At 39.1% G+C, this 25,597-nt stretch overlaps 1 protein-coding gene across 5 annotated transcripts in view; it reads right to left on the bottom strand.

Moving 5' to 3' along the window:
• si:ch211-106h4.9 (rab effector MyRIP) overlaps positions 1–22,573 on the bottom strand; it is a 42,696-nt gene extending 20,123 nt beyond the window's left edge. Inside the window, exons 1-5 of one of the 5 annotated variants that reach the window (XM_037787921.1) lie at positions 22,451–22,566; positions 21,895–22,190; positions 17,655–17,827; positions 5,948–6,169; positions 3,394–3,530 (exon numbers count right to left, since the gene is read on the bottom strand). In XM_037787921.1, the coding sequence (XP_037643849.1) occupies positions 3,394–3,530; positions 5,948–6,169; positions 17,655–17,764 (469 nt within the window). In that variant the 5' untranslated portion in view covers positions 17,765–17,827; positions 21,895–22,190; positions 22,451–22,566. Of the gene's footprint in view, positions 1–3,393; positions 3,531–5,947; positions 6,170–17,654; positions 17,828–21,894; positions 22,431–22,450 lie in introns of those variants that run through there. The other 4 variants (XM_037787919.1, XM_037787920.1, XM_037787922.1 and 1 more) reach the window with 4 other exon arrangements.
• Between the last annotated feature and the right edge of the window lie 3,024 nt (positions 22,574–25,597).

The raw sequence follows: 25,597 nt of genomic DNA, 5'->3' as shown, positions 1-25,597 counted from the left end.
CAAGTCCGATACACGGAGGCCCCACCTCGCAACTTATACAGGACTTAAAGGATCTGCTACTGACGGCTTCGTGCCAGATACCACAGCATACCTTCAGATGTCTGGTGGAGTCCATATCTCAACGGGTCAGGGTTGTTTTGGCGGCAAAAAGGGGGACCTACTCAATATTAGGCAGTTGGTCATAATGTCATGGCTGATCGGTATACTTGTGCTGTGACTATATACAGGATCTCTGCCTTTAAAATATAAAGGTTTGATATTTACATGACTTGATTTTAGAAAGTGATTTAGAGAGTTCATTCTCACTTCAGATAGTTTCTCCTTCCAACTCTGAGCCCTGAGCTCTTTTCACGCTGTGTAAATATTCATGCAACAATGCAGCCATTTGTGGTTATATAAGTGCATTAGAGCTGCCTCGCGCGGGGTATTACCAGGCGACCTGCTCTGTGGCGCTGGTTCAAAGGTACAGTAGAGTACAAAGGGTCACTTCCAATCATTTTAAGGGGCAAAGGGAGGACTTAGACCAAGTGATGTGAATTGTAGATTATTTTAAAAATGCAGAGAGCACTCTACTCTTTCATTGCTAAAAACCTTACAGGCAAGCACAAGTTCACTGATGTGAGATATCCTGTAAATTAAGACATAACGGTGAATTTTAGGGGCTGCAGCATGGACTTTGGTTCTATGACCCTTGGTATATATGTTTGCGTGTGTGTGCGGACGTCTGTTTTATAACATCTAATAAGTCCGGACAGATTTGGCTGCAGCACAGGGACATAAAACAGACTCATGACCAATGAGCAGCTAAGGTCACAGTAACCCTAAAGGCACCATGAGACTCCCATGGAGGTGAACTGACAGCTCCATACTTATGTCACTGTATTATGTTTATACATAGAAACATAATACTAATGTGATCTGTATCATAAATTCACAATAAGTCATTCTTGATACAGTATGACATTTAAATTCTTACCAAAGATCCTCAAGAAAAATGAAAATTGTGAGTCCTACTGTAGCAGAAGCAACTCTAAAATTATTATTTCACTGTTATAAAAAATATAAATGTAACCTCACAGAGATCATCAAGAGCATGACAACATGTGATGTTAAAGGACGTAATGTCCACCCTAAAACACACTCCAAATAGTCAATCTTTGTAATATAAAAGAAATATAGAGTGTGAGTCAGAGTAGAGTAGAGTTTGTGGCACAGTGTGTTACAGACATTAATGCTCCCAGGACAATTAAACCCACTGACTTTGGTGATCCTCTGACTTTTCCTCCGCCAACACCACGAGGTTCACATTTGTGGTTTCAGGCAAAATATTTCAGCCTCTGTTGGATGGACTGTCATGAAATATGGTACATACATTAATTTTAATTGATGTGAATTTGGCGTTATTCTTGTTTTTTTCTCCATCTCTCTGTGCTGTTGATGTAAGTTAATTTTGTCTAAATACAAAAAAAAAGAAGAAAATGGTAAAAGAACAAGTTAACAGAGTTTTTATTAATATCTAACAAAATGTATTTATGGTTTTGTACTTATGATTTGCATCCATTTCACTTGTGACTGCTTTCTATATTCCTTTTAAGATCTGTACTTCTACACTGTATGTAAAATAAGCATTACATAATGTGTATTATGTCTGTGTGTGTGTGTGTTCTTCCTCAGGGTCACTTTGTTATTTAGCTTTACTCTTTAGAGGGGGGATGTCTCGGAGCAGTGTTGCCGGGCTGTGGCAGTGTGTCTTGAGGGGGAAATGTTTCACTGCGACACAAATCTCACACATGATGATGCCTCTACCCACAGCTATTAGTTCCCAAATGTCAGCTCTATTCATTCTGATGCCATTCATGCAGCTCACATTGTTTCTTATGCAAAGTAACATCAGCAGAGCTTTCCATGAGTCAGACTATGCAGATGCAGATTTGGCAGCTGAATAAACACGGCTGGATTTCCAGTACGGGCAAGTCATAAACAAATTAAAATGCATGTTACAGTGTGTGCCTGTGAGCGGAGAATGAAAACAGTAAAGCAGAACGAGACGCTGAGCGGTGGCCTGATGCCAGCCCACATCAGTCCTCCTCCCACAGGGGTCACAGCTCTGAATCATCCGCAGCCAGCGACCTCTCCTCCACAAAACACTCGTAATTCTCTGAAATCCCTTGTCTGTTCAATCAGATCAGAGACTGAAGTAATGGCCCAGAGATGCACTCCTCCGCCTGTACCGCTCTGTCCCGTACATGCTGGAGCATATGCTGCTGGGTGAACGGTCTTATTCAAAGCACTGTGTAGTACATATAAATATATACATATATTTATATTTTCAGCATCGCTGGCTCCAGCAAAGCTCCTCCTAACCCGCCTGTGTTTGTGCTACACAGTTCCAGGCAAAGAAACCTAGTAAGCAATCCTTGAGGAAATAATTATATTGTTAAATAGGGCAGTCAATCAATACAAATATTTAATCACGATTGTTCATAGTTCATCACGATTAATCGCAACTTTTTTTTATCTCTTCAAAATATACCTTAAAGGGAGAAGTATTTAATACTCTTATCAACATGGGAGTGGGCAAATATCCTTGCTTTATGCAAATATATGAATATATTAATTATTGGAAATCAATTAACAACACAAAACAGTGACACATATTGTCCAGAAACCCCCACAGTAATCTGCTGAAGTTATGTGAGATGAAAGCCAAGCAATAGCTTAATCCTGTTTCACTCTCGTCGTAACTTTCTGTTCTATACTTCTTAGAGATATAGAAAGCAGTCAGAAGTGAAAATTATATATTTCTGTGCATTTCATATTTCTCTTAATGTCTGTACTTCTATACATGAATCCGGGGAATTATCAGAAGTAAACAAGTCCCCATTACGGCGAAGGCATCTCCCTACAATACGCCAACGTTTGAATGCAAGTCCAAAGAAGTGTACAATTTTCTACTTTCTAGAACCTGAGCAGCTCTCAGCTGCCAAACGTTAGTCTGACATGGTGAAACAAGTAACGTCAGTTAAGTTAACAACATTAGTAGACACTTTCTAGGGGCTGCGGTGGTCCCACAGAATACATGAACTTAAATTAACTAACTATTGTGAAATATATAACGTTAGGTGCTCTAACTAGGGCAACCTAATGACCACAAAGTAAACATTCGGTCAGCAGAAATATACTCCGATCGAAGATTCTCTCTACAGTAATCTGTTTTATAGCTTTCAATATGGGATTTACCTTGTAGAAAGAGATTCAGTCATATTCAGGATTTCAAAACCCTTTCAGATGTCATTTCTTCCCAAAATGTGTCACATAAGACACGTTAAGTCATATCACCAGAGTTAACAGAAACAGGTTTTATCCACAACACTAATAAACAGAGTGGTTTACCAGTAAGCTCTGAAAGCACGCTGTGCTCCGCCAGGTGCTTCCTGTAAAGAGTCTTCAGCACTTTGGCGCTGCCGAACCTCTTGAAGCGAGTCTTCAGATTAGTGTAGAACCACTCCAGAGACTGTGTCGTCAACAACCTGAGAGAAAAATACAAACAGACCTGCAGTTTAAAACATAATCAACATGTACCTCATTCTGATCCTTCGGCGAATTTTTTGATAAATCTACATGACGATACAGAACACTGAATGAATTTAACTTAACAGGTGTTAGTTTTCTAGTTGTGAAAAGGCACAACTGGACCACACTGTCAACCATCACACCAAATTTGAAGTTCCTAAGTTAAATAGTTTCAGAGTTCTGCTCCGGAAAGAAAGTGTGACACGCAAACAGACGGAAGGATGGACACGCGGAGCGCAATATACCCCCGACTACGTTGTCACGGGGGTATAAAAAGCCGTCCAATGTACCATGGTCAAATCTTAAGTCCGGGGTCCTACAAAAAGAGCCTTTTGTGTAAAAAGCGTTTGATGTATGTCTCACCTTCAAGTTTCAATGTTTAAGATTAAAATGAACTGGGATGTAATTGAATGTTTAGGAATGACAGCTGTAGGGTGTTGCAGAGATATTCATGTCAGCATGTTTAATGAGTTACCATCTGTTCACTGTGCGGTTGAGTTGCAGTGTGAAGGGAGCTGAGTGAGTGTGTGGACAGGAGGTGACAGAAAGTCTCCAAGTGTGAACCACCTTTAGGTAACTCCTGGAGTCTGCGGTCGTGTCTCCTCATACGGACGAGTGGAGAAAACCGTCAGTGAGGTTTAACTATCAGCTCTCCTGTCAAATCTGTCCAATTATAAAAAAAAAAAAGACGACGCCTCCATCATTAAGAGGACAGCTGAACTGGAATTAAACAATATTATGGCATTTTCTCTAAGAAATTATTATTCAGCTCTAGACATTTCCAAAGAAGTGATTTTTTTTTTAAGTACTAAACTATGAATTTTAAGTGTTTTGAGGTTCAGTGGTCACGGGTGAATTTGAAAGTTTTAATTGCCCATACCGTAGGTGTTATTGTGATGACTCTCAGGGTTTACTATCATTCCTGCTGGGATGTCTGCAGCCACCCATAATCTACAACTGAATGGACTGACAGTATACAATATTTATAATGCACAGTATTGTATAGTGCATTTATTGTAGTTTTTAAAAGGATCAATGGCGTTATTATAAATGTTTCTTATTGTAAAACAAATCCCACGAAAGCGACAATGAATTTAACTTACTAACAAGTATTGTCTGAGTAGCCAAACCCTCATTTAGCTTATTTGTGCGCTATAGAGCGCCATTGTTGTCCAAAAACTATTAAAATACATCAATGAGCCACACTTTTGCACTGGTCAACATGTGACCTCGTTACCACGAACATGGGCACTTTAGTTTATTCTGAGTCAGTCTGCCATACATATTCCTGCTGCTGTAAATACTCACTAAAGGCTTTGAAAACATTGGATAAAAAGTCAAATCCATATTATCATTGCAAAAGTTTAACTAAATATGAATACTTTAAACAGGGAAAACATGATCAGATTTGCAGATATTTTACTTGTGTATAAAATTGTTCATGGTCTGGCCCCCCCCTCAATTCAATGAATTCATTAAACAAAATTTTTGCTTAGTGAATTTCATCAAATTTTCCAAAATCAAAACTCATCAACCAGAGCTAGTACCAGAGGGGATTGTAAAATACCATAGACCCACAGGACTAGGGAACATCACATCTCTCCACTCTTTCTCCTTATCTATAAAAACAGCTGTCACTAGACAATCAAACATGCTGTCATAATCTGGAGTAGTGGTTATGTCATTGTTTCACTAACTGTCTGTGTCTATGTGCTTTTATCTATGCTCGCAGCTATACACTGACTATGTTTACATGCATGCACACAAATACAGAGTTATCAGATTAAGACAATGGTTTGATTTAACAGAGTTTGATCAGATTTTGAGAAATTTACGTTAGTATGTGCTTGTTATCAATTTAGACGACATAAGTGTGTATATCTCGATATGTAATTGAATCACGACACGATTCCATTGAAAGACGATAAATTATAATAGTGAATTATCGCCCAGCGAAACATTTTAAATCTCAACCTCTGACTGGTGCATCAAAGTCTCTCTGTAATATGAAACAGAGAAGCTGGATTTAACAAATGCAACACAAAAACAAACCATTCTAATAACAAAAAAAAAAGGAGAAAATTGCCTTGGTACATACACGTTTAGTTGCTTCACATCTTCCAACACCATAGTCTAGTGAGTCTCTTTCTCTCTGTCATGTTGTGTTAAACTGAATATTTCAGCCAGTGGAACACTTTATACTGTTCTGTATCCTAGTGACTATGCTGGGAGTAATAAGTGCTAAATCCATCTCTCCAGCAGCAGAGTAAGACCTTAATAACCTTTGACGTCACTGTCAGCCTCTCATCCTTAACTTGACACACACACACACACCATCAGAATCACTACTACCGCCACCACCGCCCGACCTTACCTGCTCTTCTGGCAGGCGGAGCAGAGCCAGGTTTTGTCCCGCTTGTTGTAGACCCGGCAGGCCTTGCAGACGTTGTAGTGGCAGTCGTGGCACTGGCGCTTGGGGTTGAGCAGGAAGGTGAAGGGCGAGCAGCAGCGGATGCAGCAGCGCTGGTTGAAGCAACTCTGCCGTGACAGCAGGAGGCAGCGACTGCCCTCCTCATCCAGCTCCTGCTTCAGTTCACTGTGGGAAGGAAGAGGAGGAGGAGGAGGAGGGGAGAGAGAGGGGATGGTTAGAGAGAGGAATATAGTGACACCAGGAATGTGTGACAGAGAAAAGAGTTATAAAAAAATTATGGAAAAAACAATATGATATAGTTCCACTCTGTGAGTTTACTGGGTCAAATAAGTTGATTATCCCAATGAGGACAGCCAGTCACAATGATCCTCAGCCTCCCTTTAATGAAAATGAAGCAGAAATTAAAGTGCTTTCACAAAGTCGGTTATTAATCATTTTCTAAACATCATTTAAAAAGGTAAATGATTGAAAAATGCAGCAATATCTCCCTTAATGTACATTATAATTGAATTCTCATTCATAAATTTCTTGATTGAATATTTAAACAGAGCATTTATTTATTTCACATTCATTTAAACGTTGTCTGCTTTGCTCATGTAAAGGTTAAAGAAGGAGGATATGCTGAACACAATATGTCAAACAGATGCAAACATATCAGACGGGCTAAAGACGACGGAATAAGACATTACAGCAGGAAAACAAGACGGATGGAGGCAGACGAGAGACAAATGGAAACTGGTGTTATTAGCGCAAGATGGAAAGAGTCACAAAAAAATCCATTATTTTCATATCAGGACTGCGGGAGCACCAGCCATTACTGAATCATTTATAGGTGCATGATTATTACTGCAGGAGACTGATGGAGTCTGACAACACGAGGACTGAGGCAGAGAAACAAGAGCCACCGTGAGTTTAATAGTTTGTTTCATTTCAGATTTAAATTATTCAAATTCAAAATGAAAAGCAAAAATTAAATTCCTCATTCGTAAAGGGGAATGAGGAATTTCATTTTTAGACTGTATTCACTGGTTATTTTAAAGTGAATTGCTGTGTATATGTGGTTTATGGAAAAAAAATAGCTTGATAAATAGACAGAATTGTACATGGAGAGAAAAAAAGAAACCAGCGATAAAAAAAAAAAGAAAATACATAAAAGCGGCTGTAATACACATCTGATAATCTCAAAAGGGTGAATCTGGAAATGTTTTTTGTAAATATATTTTATTGATTTTCAAAGTTTTTATCCTATGAGAGAAAAGATACAAAACATGTATATTTGACTTCAATATCAAGTCACCGACTCAACCCCTAACTACAAAGAAACACTTCATCAAACATGTTGACAAATTGAAATCCTAATTTTTAAGGATTACAGATTACAGAATATATTCAGGTGAAGGAGGGAAAAACATAAGATAATCAAATAATTGTATTAATCACTCAAGCAAAAAGGGAATAAATAAAATAAAAGAAGAGGGAGGAAGGAGAGGGGAGAATGCTCATTACTGTAATGGGACTCTTTATCGAGGGGTTCTTGTAGAGAGTCGTAAAAATCCAAGTACAGACGAATTAACCATTCAGTGCATATATGTTGTACTACATATTGGCCACTTCTCAGAAATGTTTATCTTAGGGTAGTGTTATAAAATGAATGACAGCACACTTAAGGTTACCATTGATGCAATGCTATAACATATTTTCTAACTCTAGGGATGTACAGTATACCTTGCCAAAAATCAATTATTCCCCTCAGATGGTACCGACCAACCCTACTGGCTCACGGACTAAAAGGGCTTCCATATCCTGACAAAGGTTTTAGAGGACCATTTGAGTGTGTATTTAATTTTTTCTAGCTTTAAGAAATATATTGACCTCTTTGACCCAGTGAGAAAAGGACTGAGGAGCGTGTTGCTTCCATTTTTAAAAGGATCAAACATCTTGCAAGGAGTGTAGTGAAAGCTATTAATACGTTGGCTTTATTTGGTAAGAGACCGCAAGATTCCTTTGATGTTGAACCAATGCGTGCACAGACTGGGTCAGGGTCAAATTGGGTTACAAACATCTCACTATAAGCTTTTTAAAATACTTATCCAGAAGGTGTAAAGTTTTGGACACAGCCAGGATATGTGCATTAATTCCGTTGGCTGACCTCCGCATCAAGGGCATAACGGATCAATGTTCGGTTCTAAGACTTTCTTTAATCGAGGACGGCCTTATAAGATGTGACTTAGGAGTCCTTTTTGAAAGCCACATTTCTTGAACATTGGCACTGACCTTTAGGTCACATTTTCTTTAACTATAAATATTTAACAGTGTCTCTGAAATGCCCGTCTGACAGAGAGACGGCTCCCCTCTTACTACAGCAGCCCACTCCATTACTGAAGCTCACTGGATGGTATAAATAACTCTCACACAAAGTCACAGCAAATGACTCACACAGCAAGATGTAAGATAGTAGAGTAACGTGCACAAATATACATGAACACAGTATCCCTCACACGTGTAAACACACCTCAGCAGGACAAACTGCAGCTAAAAAGAAACAACAACAGTCATTCATCATCTGAATACTTCAGAGACATGAAACATACAGTATATGTAGAGCAACTCGCTCTGTCCAGTATCTGTATATGTAGAGCAGTCCTCTCTGTCCAGTATCTGTATATGTAGAGCAGCCCTCTCTGTCCAGTATCTGTATATGTAGAGCAACTCGCTCTGTCCAGTATCTGTATATGTAGAGCAGCTCTCTCTGTACAGTATCTATATATGTAGAGCAGTTCTCTCTGTACAGTATCTGTATATGTAGAGCAGCTCTCACCTACACAGTATCTGCATATGTAGAGCAACTCTCTGTACAGTATCTGTATATGTAGAGCAGCTCTCACCTACACAGTATCTGTATATGTAGAGCAGCTCTCACCTACACAGTATCTGTATATGTAGAGCAGCTCTCTCTGTACAGTATCTATATATGTAGAGCAGTTCTCTCTGTACAGTATCTGTATATGTAGAGCAGCTCTCACCTACACAGTATCTGTATATGTAGAGCAGCTCTCTGTACAGTATCTGTATATGTAGAGCAGCTCTGTACAGTTTCTTTATATGTAGAGCAGCTCTGTACAGTATCTGTATATGTAGAGCAGCTCTCACCTACACAGTATCTGTATATGTAGAGCAGCTCTGTACAGTATCTGTATATGTAGAGCAGCTCTCACCTACACAGTATCTGTATATGTAGAGCAGCTCTCACCTGTACAGTATCTGTAGTGCTGCTCTGTCCTCACACAACCTCATCTAAAGCAGCTTTCTAGCCTCAGACATAAAACGAGAACAAACAAGGAGAGACTTGAGCTCCGTCAGCTGCAATAATCCTCACAAAAAGTCTGTTTCTTGGCGATAAGATGACGTGATGTCTACTAATGAAGAAGATTAGTCATGTTGTTTATTATACATAATGTAAGAAAATATACCTGCTGTGCTGCTTTTGAGCAGTAGAAACAGGGAAGCTTGAGGTTTAATGTGCACACGTCACGTCTTGATTGCTAATGGTAAATATAGTTATTTGAGTCTAAACAATAACTTTCTTTTAATGAAAGAAATCACTTGCAGAAGATAAGCAAGATGGAATTAGATTGTTTATTTCAATGATTAGTGGCTAAAATTTATTTTGGCCAGACATCCACCCTTTGTATTTTGTTTTGTTGATCAGTTGAATCCTATTACAAATACATCTTTAATACAATTAGGTGTTAATCCTTGTAAAAGTTTTTTCTCCAGGTCTTTGAAGGATTCATTTGAATATTGCATCAGAAATATGACGCACAGATTCACTAACATGTAATATAAGTTTTAAAAAGTATTACATTTGATAACAATTGGATTATGTGTAAAATCTCAAATAAATATGTTTAATAAATATGAATAAAATGCAGAACCAATCCATTTTTATATAATTTAATTTTCATTAAAATTATTATTTCATTATTGGTTGGATTGGAGTGCTGAAAAAAAGTGCTAAAAATGATTTAATAAAATCTAATAAACCTCATTGTGAAAATAAAAATGATAATAATGAGGTTGGTCTATGATGCTGTTTTTATTCATATACTTATTTGAATACAAATAAGTATAGGCTTACTTGTATGCTTATTTACTTTATTTTAGAACTGCAACGATTAAATTATTCATTTTTAACGATTAGCTATTAAATTAATCGCCAAATATTTTGATAATCGATTAACTAAGTAATTAAAAAAAATATCTCTGATTCCAGCTTCTTAAATGTGAATATTATCTGGTTTCTTTACTCCTCTATGACAATAAACTGAATATCTTTGAGTTGTGGATAAAACAAGACATTTGAGGACGTCATCATGGGTTTTGGGAAACACCGTTTTTTTACCATTTTATAGACCCAACAACTAATCGATTAATCGAAAAAACAATTGACAGAGTAATTGACAAGGAAAATAATCGTTAGTTGCAGCCCTACTGTATTTAACATTGGTCATTTTGAACTTCCATAGAGTACTCAGTATATTAATTGTGTGTAATATCTAGATAGATACCTGCAAAGGATTCAGGAAACACATTAAAGCACATCTCTTTGTGTCTCATCATTCATTTTCTGTATTTCACTGATGCTTTCACCTTCCTGTAACACTGAACACAACTTCACTTCCTCTCTCAGTCAGCCAGGATTAACATCCACGTTAAGGCTCTGCGTGTGTGTGTGTGTGTGTGTGTGTGTGTTTGTGCTGTGTATGCTGTGTGTGGGCGGGTGGCGCTGCAGAGAAACATATGCCAACAATCCCCAAATCATCAAGTGTAGTGGCAGTAAACTGACTCTAGTGGCTTTTTCCTGAGAACTTGTCATTCTGCTGAAAGATTTCACATAATAAACACAGTCTGACGTGTGTGCCGCATCAATATCACAACCAATTCATACTCACAACACAGCCAGTATGCTGCTAAATCTAGTCTATATTTCTTGAATCGAACAAATTGTTTTCAGGATTACCATAAAGCTTATACAATCAATTACCAGTTTATTAGGTACACCTCGCTGAAACTAATGCAGTCTAATACAACAATAAATCCTACCTTCATGAAGGTTAAAATCATGTTCAGTTTTTGTTGAAACTGTTTTAAAGATGTATTGATTCTGTATATTGTGGTGCTGTTACATTGTGTTATACTGAGTATAGTATATATATTGTCACATCTAACTATAAAGCGAGGAATCTGTCTGTCTTTCTGTATGTCCATCACATATCTCGAGAACTGCCGTTCCGATCTACTTCACACTTGGCGGGTGTATTGCTAGGGATCCCATGGAGTGCCTTGTCAAATTTGGTGCAATATGGGCATGCGACACATTCAATATTAATAAACAAGTGACCTGCGCTCTGTGCAGCAGCGGGGGTGAGGCTTCACGGCTCTGCAGACAGGTCAGCACGTCGTCTGCAGCGGGCAGACCGCGGCTTATTGACTGCAGTTCACTTGCTTGCTGCTGATATACTAACATTACAACCGAACTCTTCTTCACTTCCCTAGAATCAACGAGCGATGAGCGTTTCTCGACAATGCTGCAAAAGGCACTTCCTTGGGGCCCAGCAATCGGCCTGGTCCGAACAGCCACGCACTCCAAACGGGCACGAGCCCCCGACAACGCTGCGAGCAGCAAAACCGGAAAAGGCTAACGGGCACACGCTCTGAACGGCCACGCCACGAACGGGCATTGCACTAGTAAGACACAAAAAAATTAAATAAGGACACTCAAGGAGGCAGAACATAAAAGCGAACAATTAAAAACACAAAAATAGTCAAATAAAGTAAAGAGGAAGAATAGAAATGTTTTAATGCTAAAAGTATGTTTTTGCTGTATGTTTGTGAGTCGTGCTTCAAAATAACGTTTTTCTGATTAGGATAAAGACCAGCACCATATTCTATTTTGTATTGCATTATACACATGCATGTATTCTTAAATTCAGTCTGCTCTGACTGATATAAACAGGGCGGACAAAATACAAAAACACCTCTCTAACACAATACAGTTCAGCAGTAACACAAATTACATCCTTGAAAAATGACCATAAAGTTGAATCAACACTTCTCGGAAACAGTTTCAACAAAAAAACTGAACATCATAACCTTAATGAAGGTAGGATTTATTGCAGGGCCGTTGCAATAGACTGCATTAGTTTTAACTCAGTGTACCTAATAAACTGGTAACTGTGAGTATCTCACAGTTAGTTTATCAGAAACTGGACACAACATGTGTGTGCAAGTGAAATCTATGTAAAATACATGCATATCCATTCCTATAAGTGTTACTACAAGCGTTGCCTTATTTCAGAGATTATAAGAGCTAATCATTGTTCTTTCTTCACGATTTTAAACAGGATTACAAAGGATTATTTGAATTGTACTTGACACTGTGAATACAGATTATAACAAATAAGTACACACACTAAGAAGGTGTGATTAATATTGTTGTTGGTTATAATAATAACCCACATAAAATCATTGTTTCATGTTCACTGCTGAGCCTTTTCCCTGCTCAACACTCCCCCTGTTGGCTGGTAGATGAATCTCATCCTAAACTATTTCTTCTTTTCTCTGAAGAGAGTACCATTATCTACAGTAGCTATACTGTTGCAACAACCTAGAGAACAACGCAGGTCAAACTTTATCTAGCATTATATCAGTGCAGTTACAACTGGGAGCGTGATATTTCAGTAATCTTCCACGGACAGCTTTACAAGATTGTGTCCAGTGATGCAACATCAGGCCAGATGAGCTGAGTCAACAGTGACAGTTTCTCTCTGCATGAGAAGAAGAAGACGGAAGGCCCGCTCTTGTGCAACCGCAACCACAAGAAAAGTACAACTGAACACTGCATTCATCACTCATCTGTATTCCCGTCTAATCCTAAACTCCCATCAATCACTCGTCTCTGTTTGACATTCAGACAGACTGCGGGATTTCATCTCAGAGGGTGTCAGAAAGAAATTGAAAAGCAGGATGCATGAAGTCAGAGCCCACTTAACGACTAGAGGAAGCAGTGCACAACCAGCATGACATGAGGGATTTACTTCTTAGAGATCTGAAAATGCTACGTGACTTTGTCAATGTACTTTTGATGAAGAGGGGATCCATTGTGAATGCGTTTGACATATCAGCACAAGTCTAGTCATATCTGGTACAACAACAAGATTAGCTGTAAGTAAGCATCTTAATTGTTCACCACACTTGAAGTGAGAGAAAGCAGAAAGCTCACCACTTAATCACTTTGGGTCACACCGTCAAACCTTCCAGTTACAAGAGTTACCCTAACTCATCTAGAGTTAAATTTACACAGCGGAGGAGAGTAACTAAAATATTGTACTTAAAGGGACTATTTGTAACTTTTTAAGCGTATAAATGTAGCGGGTCGCCACACATGCGCGCTCGCATATGCGCGTTCGTGTGTGGCCGCTGCCTTTCCTCCTCTGCCTGCCTGCCTTCACTCAGAGAGCGCGTGCGTTCTCAGCTCGCTCCACCTCTAGACGTGAACGCGCGCTCACTCCACACTGCAGAAGAGTTAGTTTAGCTCCGAGAATATCGAGTGAATTTGGACGTTTTTGCAGAAATAACTGCTGCAGCTCCTCCAGACCAACAGAGGTTTCCCGTGTCTTGTGAAGTGACGGAGCTCCTCAGCTAGTAACGTTATCGTCTCGTTACCGACCGGGTGTCGGTGTCTCCCTGCTCTCTCCGGCTGCGGGCGGAGAGAGCAGGGAGACACGCTGCAGAGCCCCGCTGCATCAGCCTGCGCTGAGGCAGTAAAAGCCAACACTAAGATCAGATCTAAATCATGTTCATGGAGAGACTTTCGTCTGGTCAGCTAACATTACTGCCAAGCAGCTGAAATATAGAGTGATATTGTGGTTTTAGCTGATGTGTGTCGCCTCACTGTTTTGAGCGATGCTCGTTCAGGTATATTTAGAGCGAGCAGGCACGAGCCCGACGCTGACTTTCGTTGATTTCACGGCCACAGGTGTCGCTGTTAAGAAGCATTTCTGATTCTTACAAACAGTCCCTTTAAGAAATGCATCAGCAAGTAAATATTGAAGCCGGACATGGTTCAAACATTTTTTTTAATGCCGTCATCCCTTTAAGTACAATGAGGTACCTTTACTACACTACATTTCAGAAGCAAATATTGTACTTTTTACTCCACTATATTTTACAAGTGTAGTTCAAGATTTCACATTAAAAAAATAAAAAAAACAGACCTTAAACGAACTTTTACTAACTTTTTAAGCGTATAAATGTATTGGGTCGGGACACATGCGCGCTCGCGTGTGGCTGCTGTCTCTGCTCCGCTGCCTGCTTGTCTTCACTAACACAGCGCGCGCGTTCTCGCTGTCTCGCTCCACCTCTAGACGTGAACGCGCGCACACTACACACTGCAGAAGAGTTAGTTTAGCTCTGAGAATATCTAGTGAATGTACGGTGGACATTTGTGCAGAAATAAATGCTGCCGCTCCTCCAGACCAACAGAGGTTTTCCGTGTCTTGTGAAGTGACGGGGCTCCGCAGCGAGAAACGTTATCATCTACGACCGGGTGCCGGTGTCTCCCTCCGGGTGCAGTCGGGAGGCGATAACGTTTCTCTTCCTGCTTCAGCTCCGGCACCGACCCGCTTTTGCTAAAGCAGGAAAAGCCAACACTAGGATCAGCAGTGATTCATGGAGAGACCTTCGTCTGGTCAGCTAAAATTACTGCTAAGCAGCTGAAATGTAGAGTGATATTGTGATTTTAGCTGACGTGTGTCGCCCGACGCTGACTTTCGGTTGACTTAACTTAACTTAAGGTGCCGCTGTTAACAAGCATTTCTGAAAGTTACAAATAGTCCCTTTAACAGAGCTCATAAAATGCAAACACTAATCAATCAGTGGTTCCCAACCTTATTTCGGCTTCTGGTCCTTAAAAATAAGCAATTCCTGTTTGAGACAATTCAGATGTCTATGAGTTGTTAGCCGTTCCACCAGAGAGACATTTTTCCTTTCTGCTTTTGAAATAATTATTCAAGGCCCAAAGAGGTAAAATTATCCAAAATATCCAAATTTATCTTGTGACCTTTAGGAAGCACCACTGGACAAATCTACCTAACAGTACCTGAAGTGGATTTAGCTCGACCTGGACCAGCTGCAACAGTAAAATGCTCGAGGTCAAACAAAGTCGCTTCATTTCATTGCATTTCCTTCCTCATGAAACATTCACAAAGCAGATTTTAAACAAAACGACGACCCACTCATAGAAAAACAGCTCTATGGGACTACTACAGGTCTGAAACTCCACAGAACTACTAAACTAGAGTTTATTAGCACTGCTGAGAGCATCTGTAACTATAACAAATGTCACCTTACATGAACTTGCACTCCAAGCGATCGTCACGTAGGCCAGAATTCAGTACAAATTCCACATTCCTCTGTTGGAAATCTTAAGGAAATTACAGCCATTAAGTTTATCTTGCATGAGTGGTCCAATTTGTTATCGTTTGATTGGGTTCCCTGAAGTCTGAAAGCCTTTTCGGTACGCAGAGGAACAATGTAATGTGAGGGAATAAAGCACGAGGAGCAAGTAACAGAGTCAACAGGAAATTACATAACCATGTTATTCTTTACCTCTGACAAGCAGACAAATCATTACCCATTATTATGTACCTCTCTCTCTCTCTCAGGTCGATATAAACCAGAGGCTCAGTTCAAACCCACCCAATTAGCATATTATTCTGACTTTGTGTTCCATCATCTATCTGTCATGTGCTCTGAAGGTTTTGAAGAAACCAGTCTGAGCACAACAGGAAAGGGCGATCACTTCCTGTCCGGTGCAGACAGGCAGGATGGGAAACACCCACAGAGGTCTGAAAATCCCTCAAATGCACACTGAGACCCACACAATGTGAATGTATACTGCTTTTACAATATATTATACTGCAATGCTTCCATTTTACTCTGTTATTATTTGGCTTTCATTTATCTCTTGACTCACAAAAACAAAGTTAGTTTAAAACGTCCTGTGATAATAGATAAACTGTGTCTGTAATCAATATTTTTATAACAATGTGTCAAATGACAATGTGAAAGGGATCGCTCTTAGTGATTAACTTAAAGAGAATTATCACCTGAATCTGTAGCTCCTCTCAGCTTTACAGCGAGTTTCAGCTCACTGTTTAGCTGTCATCTCCAAAGTTTACCGTTTTGGCTCATCTCACCACTCTCATAGTGACGTTTTCAGCCGCAGCAGGCAGCTGCTTTCATCAAAAAAGCTCTAAAAACCTACACTACCTGCTTAGCACCAAACAGCAGAACAGACACACACAGAGACAAGCTGGTGAACTTAGTGGAGCATTTAGCAGCTAAAGAAGCAGATATTTCCCTCAGGATTTGACCAATAGCAGGGCTACAAGAGAGTGAACATCCAGCTCTTTAGTTGCTAAATGCTTCACTTTGTTCACCAGCGAGTTTTTAACTTTATCTGTCTGTAGTTTGGTGCTGAGCAGGTAATGTACTGTAGGTTTTTAGAGCTTTTTCTCTGCTGCTGTGGCTGAATACAACACCGAGACATTAAAGTTGTGGGACGTAAAACCAAAACAATGAGCTGAGAGACGCTAAATTCTCTATTTTTTTAACTACAAGCAACTCCTCTCACATTATAAATAGTCATTTAATCCATCGTTCATTTGAAATCTTGATTAGAGCCACATCAAACAAAATCAACTATTAACAATGTCTTTGTTAGACTGTCTTGATTATATGTAAAGCTCTTATGTAGTATCTATAAGGAGCGGTGAAATGGGACTATGTAATGTACATTTACTCAAGTATTGTACTTAAGTATGATTTTTAATCCAATAATATATATTATTCTGAAATGAGCCCTTCTGCATAATGAGTATTTTTACTTTTGGTACTTAAAGTATATTTTGATGCTAATACTACAACTACTTTTGTACTCTTAATTAAAGGAACAGTGTGTAGGATCTGGCGGTGTCTAGCAGTGAGGTTCCAGATTACAACTTCTCCCGTGTGGCAGGCGTGTAGGATTGCTACGACGGCCGATGTGAAAACGCAAATGGCCCCCTCCAGAGTCAGTTGTTGTAAGAGTAGAGTGTGTAGAGTGTGTGTGTGTACGTGGGAAGTGAGTGGTGAAGCAATGGAGAAAGAGAGCGTTGGTAACGGGAGAGAGTAACATTATCGACTCTGGTCTAAGCAGGAAAAGTTAACAGTGTTTGGTTTGTCCATTCTGGGACACTATTGAAACATGGCGGTGCAACATGGCGGACTCCGTGAAGAGGACCCTCTCCCTATGTAGATATAAACAGCTCATTCTAAGTTAACAAAAACACAATGCTTCTTATTTTCAAATGATTATACACCTAAGAAAACATTAATATTATATTCCATTTCTGCCAATAGATCCCCCTAATTGTTACACACTGGTCCTTTAAGTAAAAGTTTGAATGCAGGACTTTTACTTGTAACAGAGTATTTCTACACTGGGGTATTGCTACTTAAGTAAAAGATCCTCCGCCACTTATCCTAAGTTGTAAATATACACTTGCCGTTTTATGTGTTAAAAGTCACCATGGAGGTCAGAACTAACCTGAGGCGGTGCTCCTCCGTCTTGCGTAGCCTCATGTCCCTCTGCACCACCTGCAGCACATGCTCCGCCTCGTTCTCCGACAGCCCCGACAGATCTAACTTCCTGCCCATCGCTGACGCACCTCTAGCTGTCACTCAACCCCTCTGACCAATCAATCAGCTCGTTGATATCATCTAAAGAAGATAAAAATATACATCAAGGGAAAAAAACAAAAAACTAATCAGAGCAGAAAATTACAGTGAAATGGGTTATAAGTAGACAAGTGCACAGAATGATGTTAATAATCAGTGGTGAAAAGTACATTTACTCGAGATCTGTAGTGAAGTTAAATGTTGAGGTACATTTCTGCTATTTTCTACTTCTACTCCAACACAAGTCACAGGGAAATACAGTACTTTTTACTCCACTACATGCATTTAATACCTTTAGCTACTTTGCGGATTTATAGATTGAAAGATTAATAATACAAAATACGATCAACAAATAAATTAAGATTATTATTATGGATGAATATAAGACTATTGATCAATATTAAAGTTATGTACATATGCATAAATCAAAATTATGAATGCAGTAAGCAAAAAAAGTAAGTAAAAGATCTGAGTATTTCTTCCACCACTGTTCATGTTATAACATGCTGAGCAGTATAAGTACATGATGTATGTACTCATATGTTTTATGAGGTTTGTAAAGCACTTTAAGGGAAGGAAAATGTATTTATATAGCACATTTCATACTCAAAATGATTTACAGATTACACAAGAAACAAATGATAAAAAAAAAAAAGCAAGCATGCAAAACACACAGAGTAAAAAACAATAACTAAGTTTGATTTAAAAGAAAATTAATTAAAAGTAATGGTGAACAAGTAGGTTTTTAACTTGGATTTGAAAGTAATCAGCATTTTCTCAAGTGTTAGCTCTTCTGGCAATTTGTTCCACATTTGAGCAGCTTCACAATGTTTAGTTTTTGACTCTGGGAACAGGAACAGCCAGTAATCCAGAACCAGACGACCAGAGAGGTCTGCAAGGTTCATACAGGGTCCGGAGATCTGATAAGTATCTTGGACCTAAACCGCTCAGTGATTTATGGACAAGCAATATCATTTTGATTCTGTGAGAAACTGGTACCCGATGCAGTGACCTGAGGAGACATCAGATGGATAAAATGTTACATAAATAAACTCATTAATTTAAATTTCTTCCACCAGGATGGAGATTTACATCTGCTTAGAAGTGGAACCAACACGCATATTAGTATATTTGATCCCATCAGTTATTGGCTGTTTAAACAAAATGTGACTTGACCTGTTACCAGCTGTGAATGTCAAGGAAAGGTTAACAGTTTCCTGTGAATGTCAAGGGGCCAGATGCATAAACTTAACTTAAAGACTAGTCTTGGCCTTAGACCGTCAAGTTAGACTAGTCTGTAAATTTGAGGTAGGAAAGTTAGCCACCTCTCCCACAGGCTGAGCCTGAGGTGACAGTTTTGTTGCTGTGGCAACTATTAGCTAAATATTTCGACTGTTGATCCATTTCTTTTACTATTTCAACTATTGATCCATCACTCTTAGCTAACTATTTCAACTGTTTACCCATTACATTTATGCTGTTTATCTTTTCTGTTATTTTTTCTCTTGTGAAGTGTCCTATTTCACCCATAATGCATTGCGCGACAGGCTATCTAAGTCAGTCTTACATTAGTCATTCATAGGGAAGCTTTATGTAACAGGTTAGCAAGTCTGGCTTAAAGTTATATTTAAGACAAAGACTAGGTCTATTTTTATGTAACTGGTTTCTTCTTCTGTTTGCTGTTTTCTCTATTTACTGCTGTGTTTTTCTGTATTTATTATTATTGACTGTTGTCTGTAAATCAAATTGTCCCTCTGGAACATTAAAGCTTTACTCTAAAACTCTAATTGCATTTACTGTATACACTAGTCAGTTTATTAGGTACATCGAACTAAAACTAATGCAGTCGAATACAACAGTCATGCAATAACTCACAAATTAATAAATACATGAATAAATTACAAACAAACAATTTGCATTATAAAGAGAGATGTTTCTGTTGTTTAGCCAACAAGGGGTGGACAAAAAATAGAATAGGAACACCTGTCCATATTATGCAATACAGTTCAACAGCATCAAACTGCAACCTCCAAAGTGATCATAAAGTGGATTCAATGCTTCTCTGAAACAGTTTCAACAAAAAATGAACATGATCAACTACATGAAGGTAGATTTTATTGTTGTATTAGACTGCATTTGTTTGAGCTAGAGCAGGGGTCAGCAACCTTTACTATCAAGAGAGCCATTTTAGACAACAACAAAAAAAATCTGTCTAGAGCCGCAAAACATTTGAGCATTGTGATGAAGGTAACACAGTTTATAGTCCAAGTATATAGTATATAAGTCTAATGCAGTGAGGGCCAAAGTGCAAATGTATTACGGAGTATTAGGGCCACATTGAGGGGAAAAAACATCTGAGATTTACAGAATAAACGAGAATAAAGTCGTAATGTTACGAGAATAAACTCATATTACGAGAACAAAGTCAGAAGTTTACGAGAATAAAGTCAGAAGTTTACGAGAAAAAAAAGAAAATGACACGTAAAATTACTACTTTATAGTATTATGACTTTATTCTCATAATACTATGACTTTATTCTCGTAATATTATGACTTTATTCTCGAAATCTCAGATTTATTTATTTTTCCTCAATGTGGCCTTAATCGTCGTACCGTAGACCTACAACAATGAAAAATAAAATTGAAAATGTAAACAAAAGAACAGTTATTCATTTCCACTATTTCTTTTAAAAATCCACAGGGAGCCACTGGAGAGGAGCTAAAGAGCCACATGTGGCTCCAGAGCCGCAGGTTGCTGACCCCTGAGCTAGGTGTACCCTAATAAACTGGCAACTGACTTTCTCTTAACAGGAAATTTAAACCCCACGCGTCAATTTAGAGCTTCTCAAAAAAAAAGTATTTCACTGCCTTTGTATGGAGATATTTTGTTGAATAATTAAACATTAAATGATAATGTTTTTTATATATGAAAAGCTCGAAACGGTTGTCTACTGTATGACAGTGAATTAAACTAAACACATCTGTGACATGAACACTTTAACTGTAGTAATAGGCCTATATGCATTTAGCCTTGCAGCTCATACACACATCCTACACCCTCCTGGTTAATATTATAGAGTACAGAACTGAGTCCATAAGCACTTTAAAACGCCTACAAGCCACTTACACAAGTAAATCAGGGGTATTAACACCGAGCAGGATTTGAGGGTTTTTCTGCATTCCTGAGGAGGAAATCTCTTTCTGTCAGGCATAAAGTTGAGGAAAACATTTATATGAGTGAAGCCAACATGACAGCAGATCAGGGAGTCTGCAGTGAATCCCTGTGGATGTGGAGCTCAGCTGTCTAAGATGCATCAAACTGCCAACACAAGCAATACTGTTTATCTTAATATCATGACCATAAATATTTTTTATGCATTAGGATTTATGGACTATAGTGATGTGTCATCGCGAACGAGCCGGTTCAAAGAGCTGGCTCTTTTAAGTGAGCAATAAGAGCGGGCTCCCATCCGAGAGCCTTTTTTTTTCATTTTTCTTTACTAAATTCAAGGCAGAATGATAAAACGCTCTTCTCCACGGGGTCTACAGGTACAGAGCAGGAGGGAGAGGAGGAGAGAAAGAGAGAGAGTAGGGCGGTGCGCTAATAGCGGAAAAGATGAGTGACGATCGGAAACGAAGCAGCATGTAAAGTTATGGTATTCTGGAAATTATAAGGTTTAGTATAATTATATTGAATAATTTAAGTGATATATGTGCACACATACTAATCATAGGTCAAAACAGTGCTAAATTTGGCTTAATTATAAAAGGCAGAAGTAGTGAAACGAAGAGCCGTTTGGGAGCCGAAAGAGCCGGCTCTTCTTGGTGAGCTGAGCCAAATGATCTGGCTCACTAAAAAGAGCCTGAATTCCCATCACTAATGGACTATATACTGGGATGTTAAACAAATATCAAAGTATCCAAACTGGAGTAAATACCAGAATTGAAGGCACACACACACATAACTTATGGGCAAATATTCTAGTGATAATAATGATTTTGGTGCAGGCTGCTGACAATAAACAGTATATATCATTATAAAAGAAGGTTTTTGCGCATTTTATTTCGTATCTTGCTCTAAAAGAGTTGCAAAATTCAAGAAAACTCACCTATTATCTGAGTGTGTTGTCCTGTCTGAGTGAAACTGACCACCGGTACACCTTCAGCACCACCACACCATGGAGGAAGAAAAACCCCAAAACTATTAGTTAACTCCTCTTGTGTGAGCTGTCGCCAGAAATATTAAAATACAAAGTCGTATAAGGTGTTTTCCAGACGCTCTTTTAATAAAACTGTTCCTGGTTCTTTGGTTTCAGGAGAAGTTTCAGGTCTAATCCGGTTCCAGAGAGAGAATCAGGACAAAGCCTGATCCGGGGGTCTGGTCTAGCCTACTTCCAGTGTTTCTCTGCTGGGAACAAGGAATCAGGCGACATGGAAGTGATGAAAGTTTGTGTAAACAAGTGAGAGGAAAAGGATTAGCCTATATACCACTTCAACACGGATTCTGAAGCAGGAGGATTTATCTTTTGCTGAATTTCTTGGTTTGTTTTAGGTGCGCACTGCGTCATAACTAGGTCAATTTAAGACCCACATGTTGATTTCTAGCTGTCACTGTATCACAATAACTTCCATAAATAACTGTAAAAGTAACACAAGTAGACTCACAGGTCGAGATGTTGAGGGGGAAAAAAAAACATGTCTTGTTTTATGGAACAGGATAATTGCTGCAGAGCGACAGATAGATAGTGAGTGAGTGTGGCCTATAGAGGTGGACTGATGGAGGAGTCTGATTGTTTAATGAGGAGCAGGGGTGCAGGTGGGTGAGGCGAGGTGACATACTGAGGCTGACTAGTGGACAGGTGGAGAATTACAGTCTGAAAATGACAGGATGTTAGTAATGTAAATTTGGTGGAATGTATATTAAAAAAAACTAAAATTATTTTTATTATCAGATAGGCCTTCATACCAGTACATCAGGCCCGCTGTCAGGGAGGGGGGGGCAAAGGGTACAGGTGTCCATGGGCCCAAGGCCAGGGGGGGCCATGCAAAGGTCTATGGTTGACCCTTAAATGGGATCAAGTACATACATTTACTTGCTGACCTATATCACTGACAATACATTAAAGGGACTATTTGTAACTTTCAGAAATGCTTGTTAACAGCGACACTTGTGGTCGTTAGTCAACCAAAGTCAGCGTCGGGCTCGCGCTTTGCTCCCTCTACATAGACATGAACGAGCATCGCTCAAAACACACAATAAAAACCACAATATCACTCTATATTTCACCTGCTTGGCAGTAATGTTAGCTGACCAGACGAAGGTCTCTCCATGAATCAATGCTGATCCTAGTGTTGGCTTTTCCTGCTTCAGTCTCCAGGGCTCCGCAGTGAGAAACGTTATCGTCTCCAACCGCAGCCGGAGGGAGACAACAGGACCCGGCCGGAGACGATAACGTTTCTCGCTGCGGAGCCTCGTCACTTCAGAAGACACGGAAAACCTCTGTTGGTCTGGAGGAGCTGCAGCAGTTATTTCTGCACAAACGTCCACTGTACATTCACTAGATATTCTCAGAGCTAAACTAACTCTTCTGCAGTGTGTAGTGTGCGCGCATGAACGTAAGGTGGAGCAAGAACGCTCGCAGCGTGTGAGTGAAGGCAAGCAGCGAGCAGAGTGCAGCAGAGACTCCGGCCCTGGAGACCAAAGCTACGGTCTACGGTCTCAGAACTTTGCGGTTTTGGTGCTTCCGTGTAGTTTGTGTTGGAGTCTGAGTCTGAACAGCGCAGCCACACGCGAGCGCGCATGGGACACCGACCCGATAGATTTATACATGTAAGAAGTTACAAGCAGTCCCTTTAAGTTTTAATGGTGCAACCAGATTTAGTGAATGACTCGTTTTAAACTAGATAGCAGCAACTAAGAACTTGAGAAATGAATTTACCATCCAGGAGTTAACTACATACTACTTTCCCCTTTTTAAGCCCCAAATGAGTTTTGTTAATCAGGAAAACAAAGCAAAGGAGGTCTCAGTGGTCTTTGGAGAAACTGCATAAACACTTCTGTGCAAAACATTGTCAAATATTTGTAATATAATATTGTTGTAGAATACCATGAAGTTTATGTGACTTCAAGCACGTTATGTAATTATGTAACGTAATTTCTCTACAAACCTGCATGCTGGCATATTTTCATTGATATGATCAGGAAATGTCCAGGGAGGGACTGCAGGGGAAGGAAACAGATATATCAGTTAAACATACCAGAAGTTAGTCATTTGGTTTAATTAGTCTTGTGGTTAAATAAATCATTTTAAATTGTGTGCGTGTGGATGGGTTATTTTCCCTCTGCACACACCCTCTTAACTGCTTTCCCTTTCTCCACATGAAAGTAGTTGGTTGGCAGTGAGTATATAAAGAGTGTTCGAGAGCTGTATCAAACTCTTCAGTTCATCATGGACAAAAGTGTGCTGCTGGTCCTGTTGTGTCTGCAGGTTTTCCTGCTCATCACAGCCTTCACTTCTACTGATGCAGCCGCTCTGGCACTGACAGATCCTCAACCTCCTGATCTGGTAAGAAGACCCACTGACTGTAGAAAGCTTCTCGTATTGTCACAAGGTTCTTGATTGTGTCTTCTCACAATTAGGTTTAAATGTTGCTGAGAGAAATCTACAGAATGCTTTTAGATTACAGCCTGCAAATTACAATGTAAATATCTTATACATACAGTGTATCCAATGAAATGCAAACGTACTGACAAATGTAATCGCTGCATGGATTTTTGAGGAAATGGAGCACTACACTTATTTACCTAATCCTGTAGTCACTACGAGCAGATATTACAAGATCAGACAACGTCATCTGGCCGACATTATGGTTTCTTTCAAAACTATTTATTGTTGCAAAAATGTTGTGTTTAAACTAGGGCTGTCAACGTTAACGCAATAATAACACATTAACGCAATCGATCTTTCGGAGGTTGTAGTGGATTAAGGCTTAAAGCTAGAGTGAAGATACTGGTATCATATAAAACTAGAAAAACTTAAGGAATCCATTGGCACCAACCATGTCATACTAGCTTGTTGCGAAGGAGGCTAAATAACGCTACGAAGTTATGCTAAATTTTGGCAAGAACAATTGGCATGCCAATTTTCAAAGGGGTCCCTTGACCTCTGACCTCAAGATATGTGAATGAAAATGGGTTCTATGGGTACCCACGAGTCTCCCCTTTACAGACATGCCCAATTTATACTAATCACATGCAGTTTTGGGCAAGTCATAGTCAAGTCAGCACACTGACACACTGACAGCTGTTTGCCATGTTATGATTTGAGCATATATTTATGTTAAATGCAGTACCTGTGAGGGTTTCTGCACAATATTTGTCATTGTTTTGTGTTGTTAATTGATTTCCAATAATAAATATGTACATATATTTGCATAAAGCAGCATATTTGCCCACTCCCATGTTGATAAGAGTATTAAATACTTGACAAATCTCCCTTTAAGGTACATTTTGAACAGATAAAAAATGTGATTAATTTGTGATTAATCACATGATTGTCCATGATTAATTAAATATTTTAATTGATTGACAGCCCTAGTTTAAACATAATTTCTAGGAAACAGGCTGCATGAAAAACTGTAAGGAATTATTTTTAAAGGTCCCATATTATACTAATTTTCAGGTTCACACTTCATACTCATGTTGTAATGTTGTAATGTTAAAAAAAAAACTATTTTTTCCTCATACTGTCTGCCTAAATATGCCTGTACTTACCCTCTGTCTGAATGCTGCATTTTAGGAATTCTGAATTG

Source organism: Sebastes umbrosus, chromosome 12 (genome assembly GCF_015220745.1).
Source record: "Sebastes umbrosus isolate fSebUmb1 chromosome 12, fSebUmb1.pri, whole genome shotgun sequence".
In the NCBI taxonomy this organism is placed as follows: domain Eukaryota; kingdom Metazoa; phylum Chordata; class Actinopteri; order Perciformes; family Sebastidae; genus Sebastes; species Sebastes umbrosus.
Note: the sequence above shows the minus strand (reverse complement) of the source record. Positions and strands in the feature narration are given on the sequence as shown.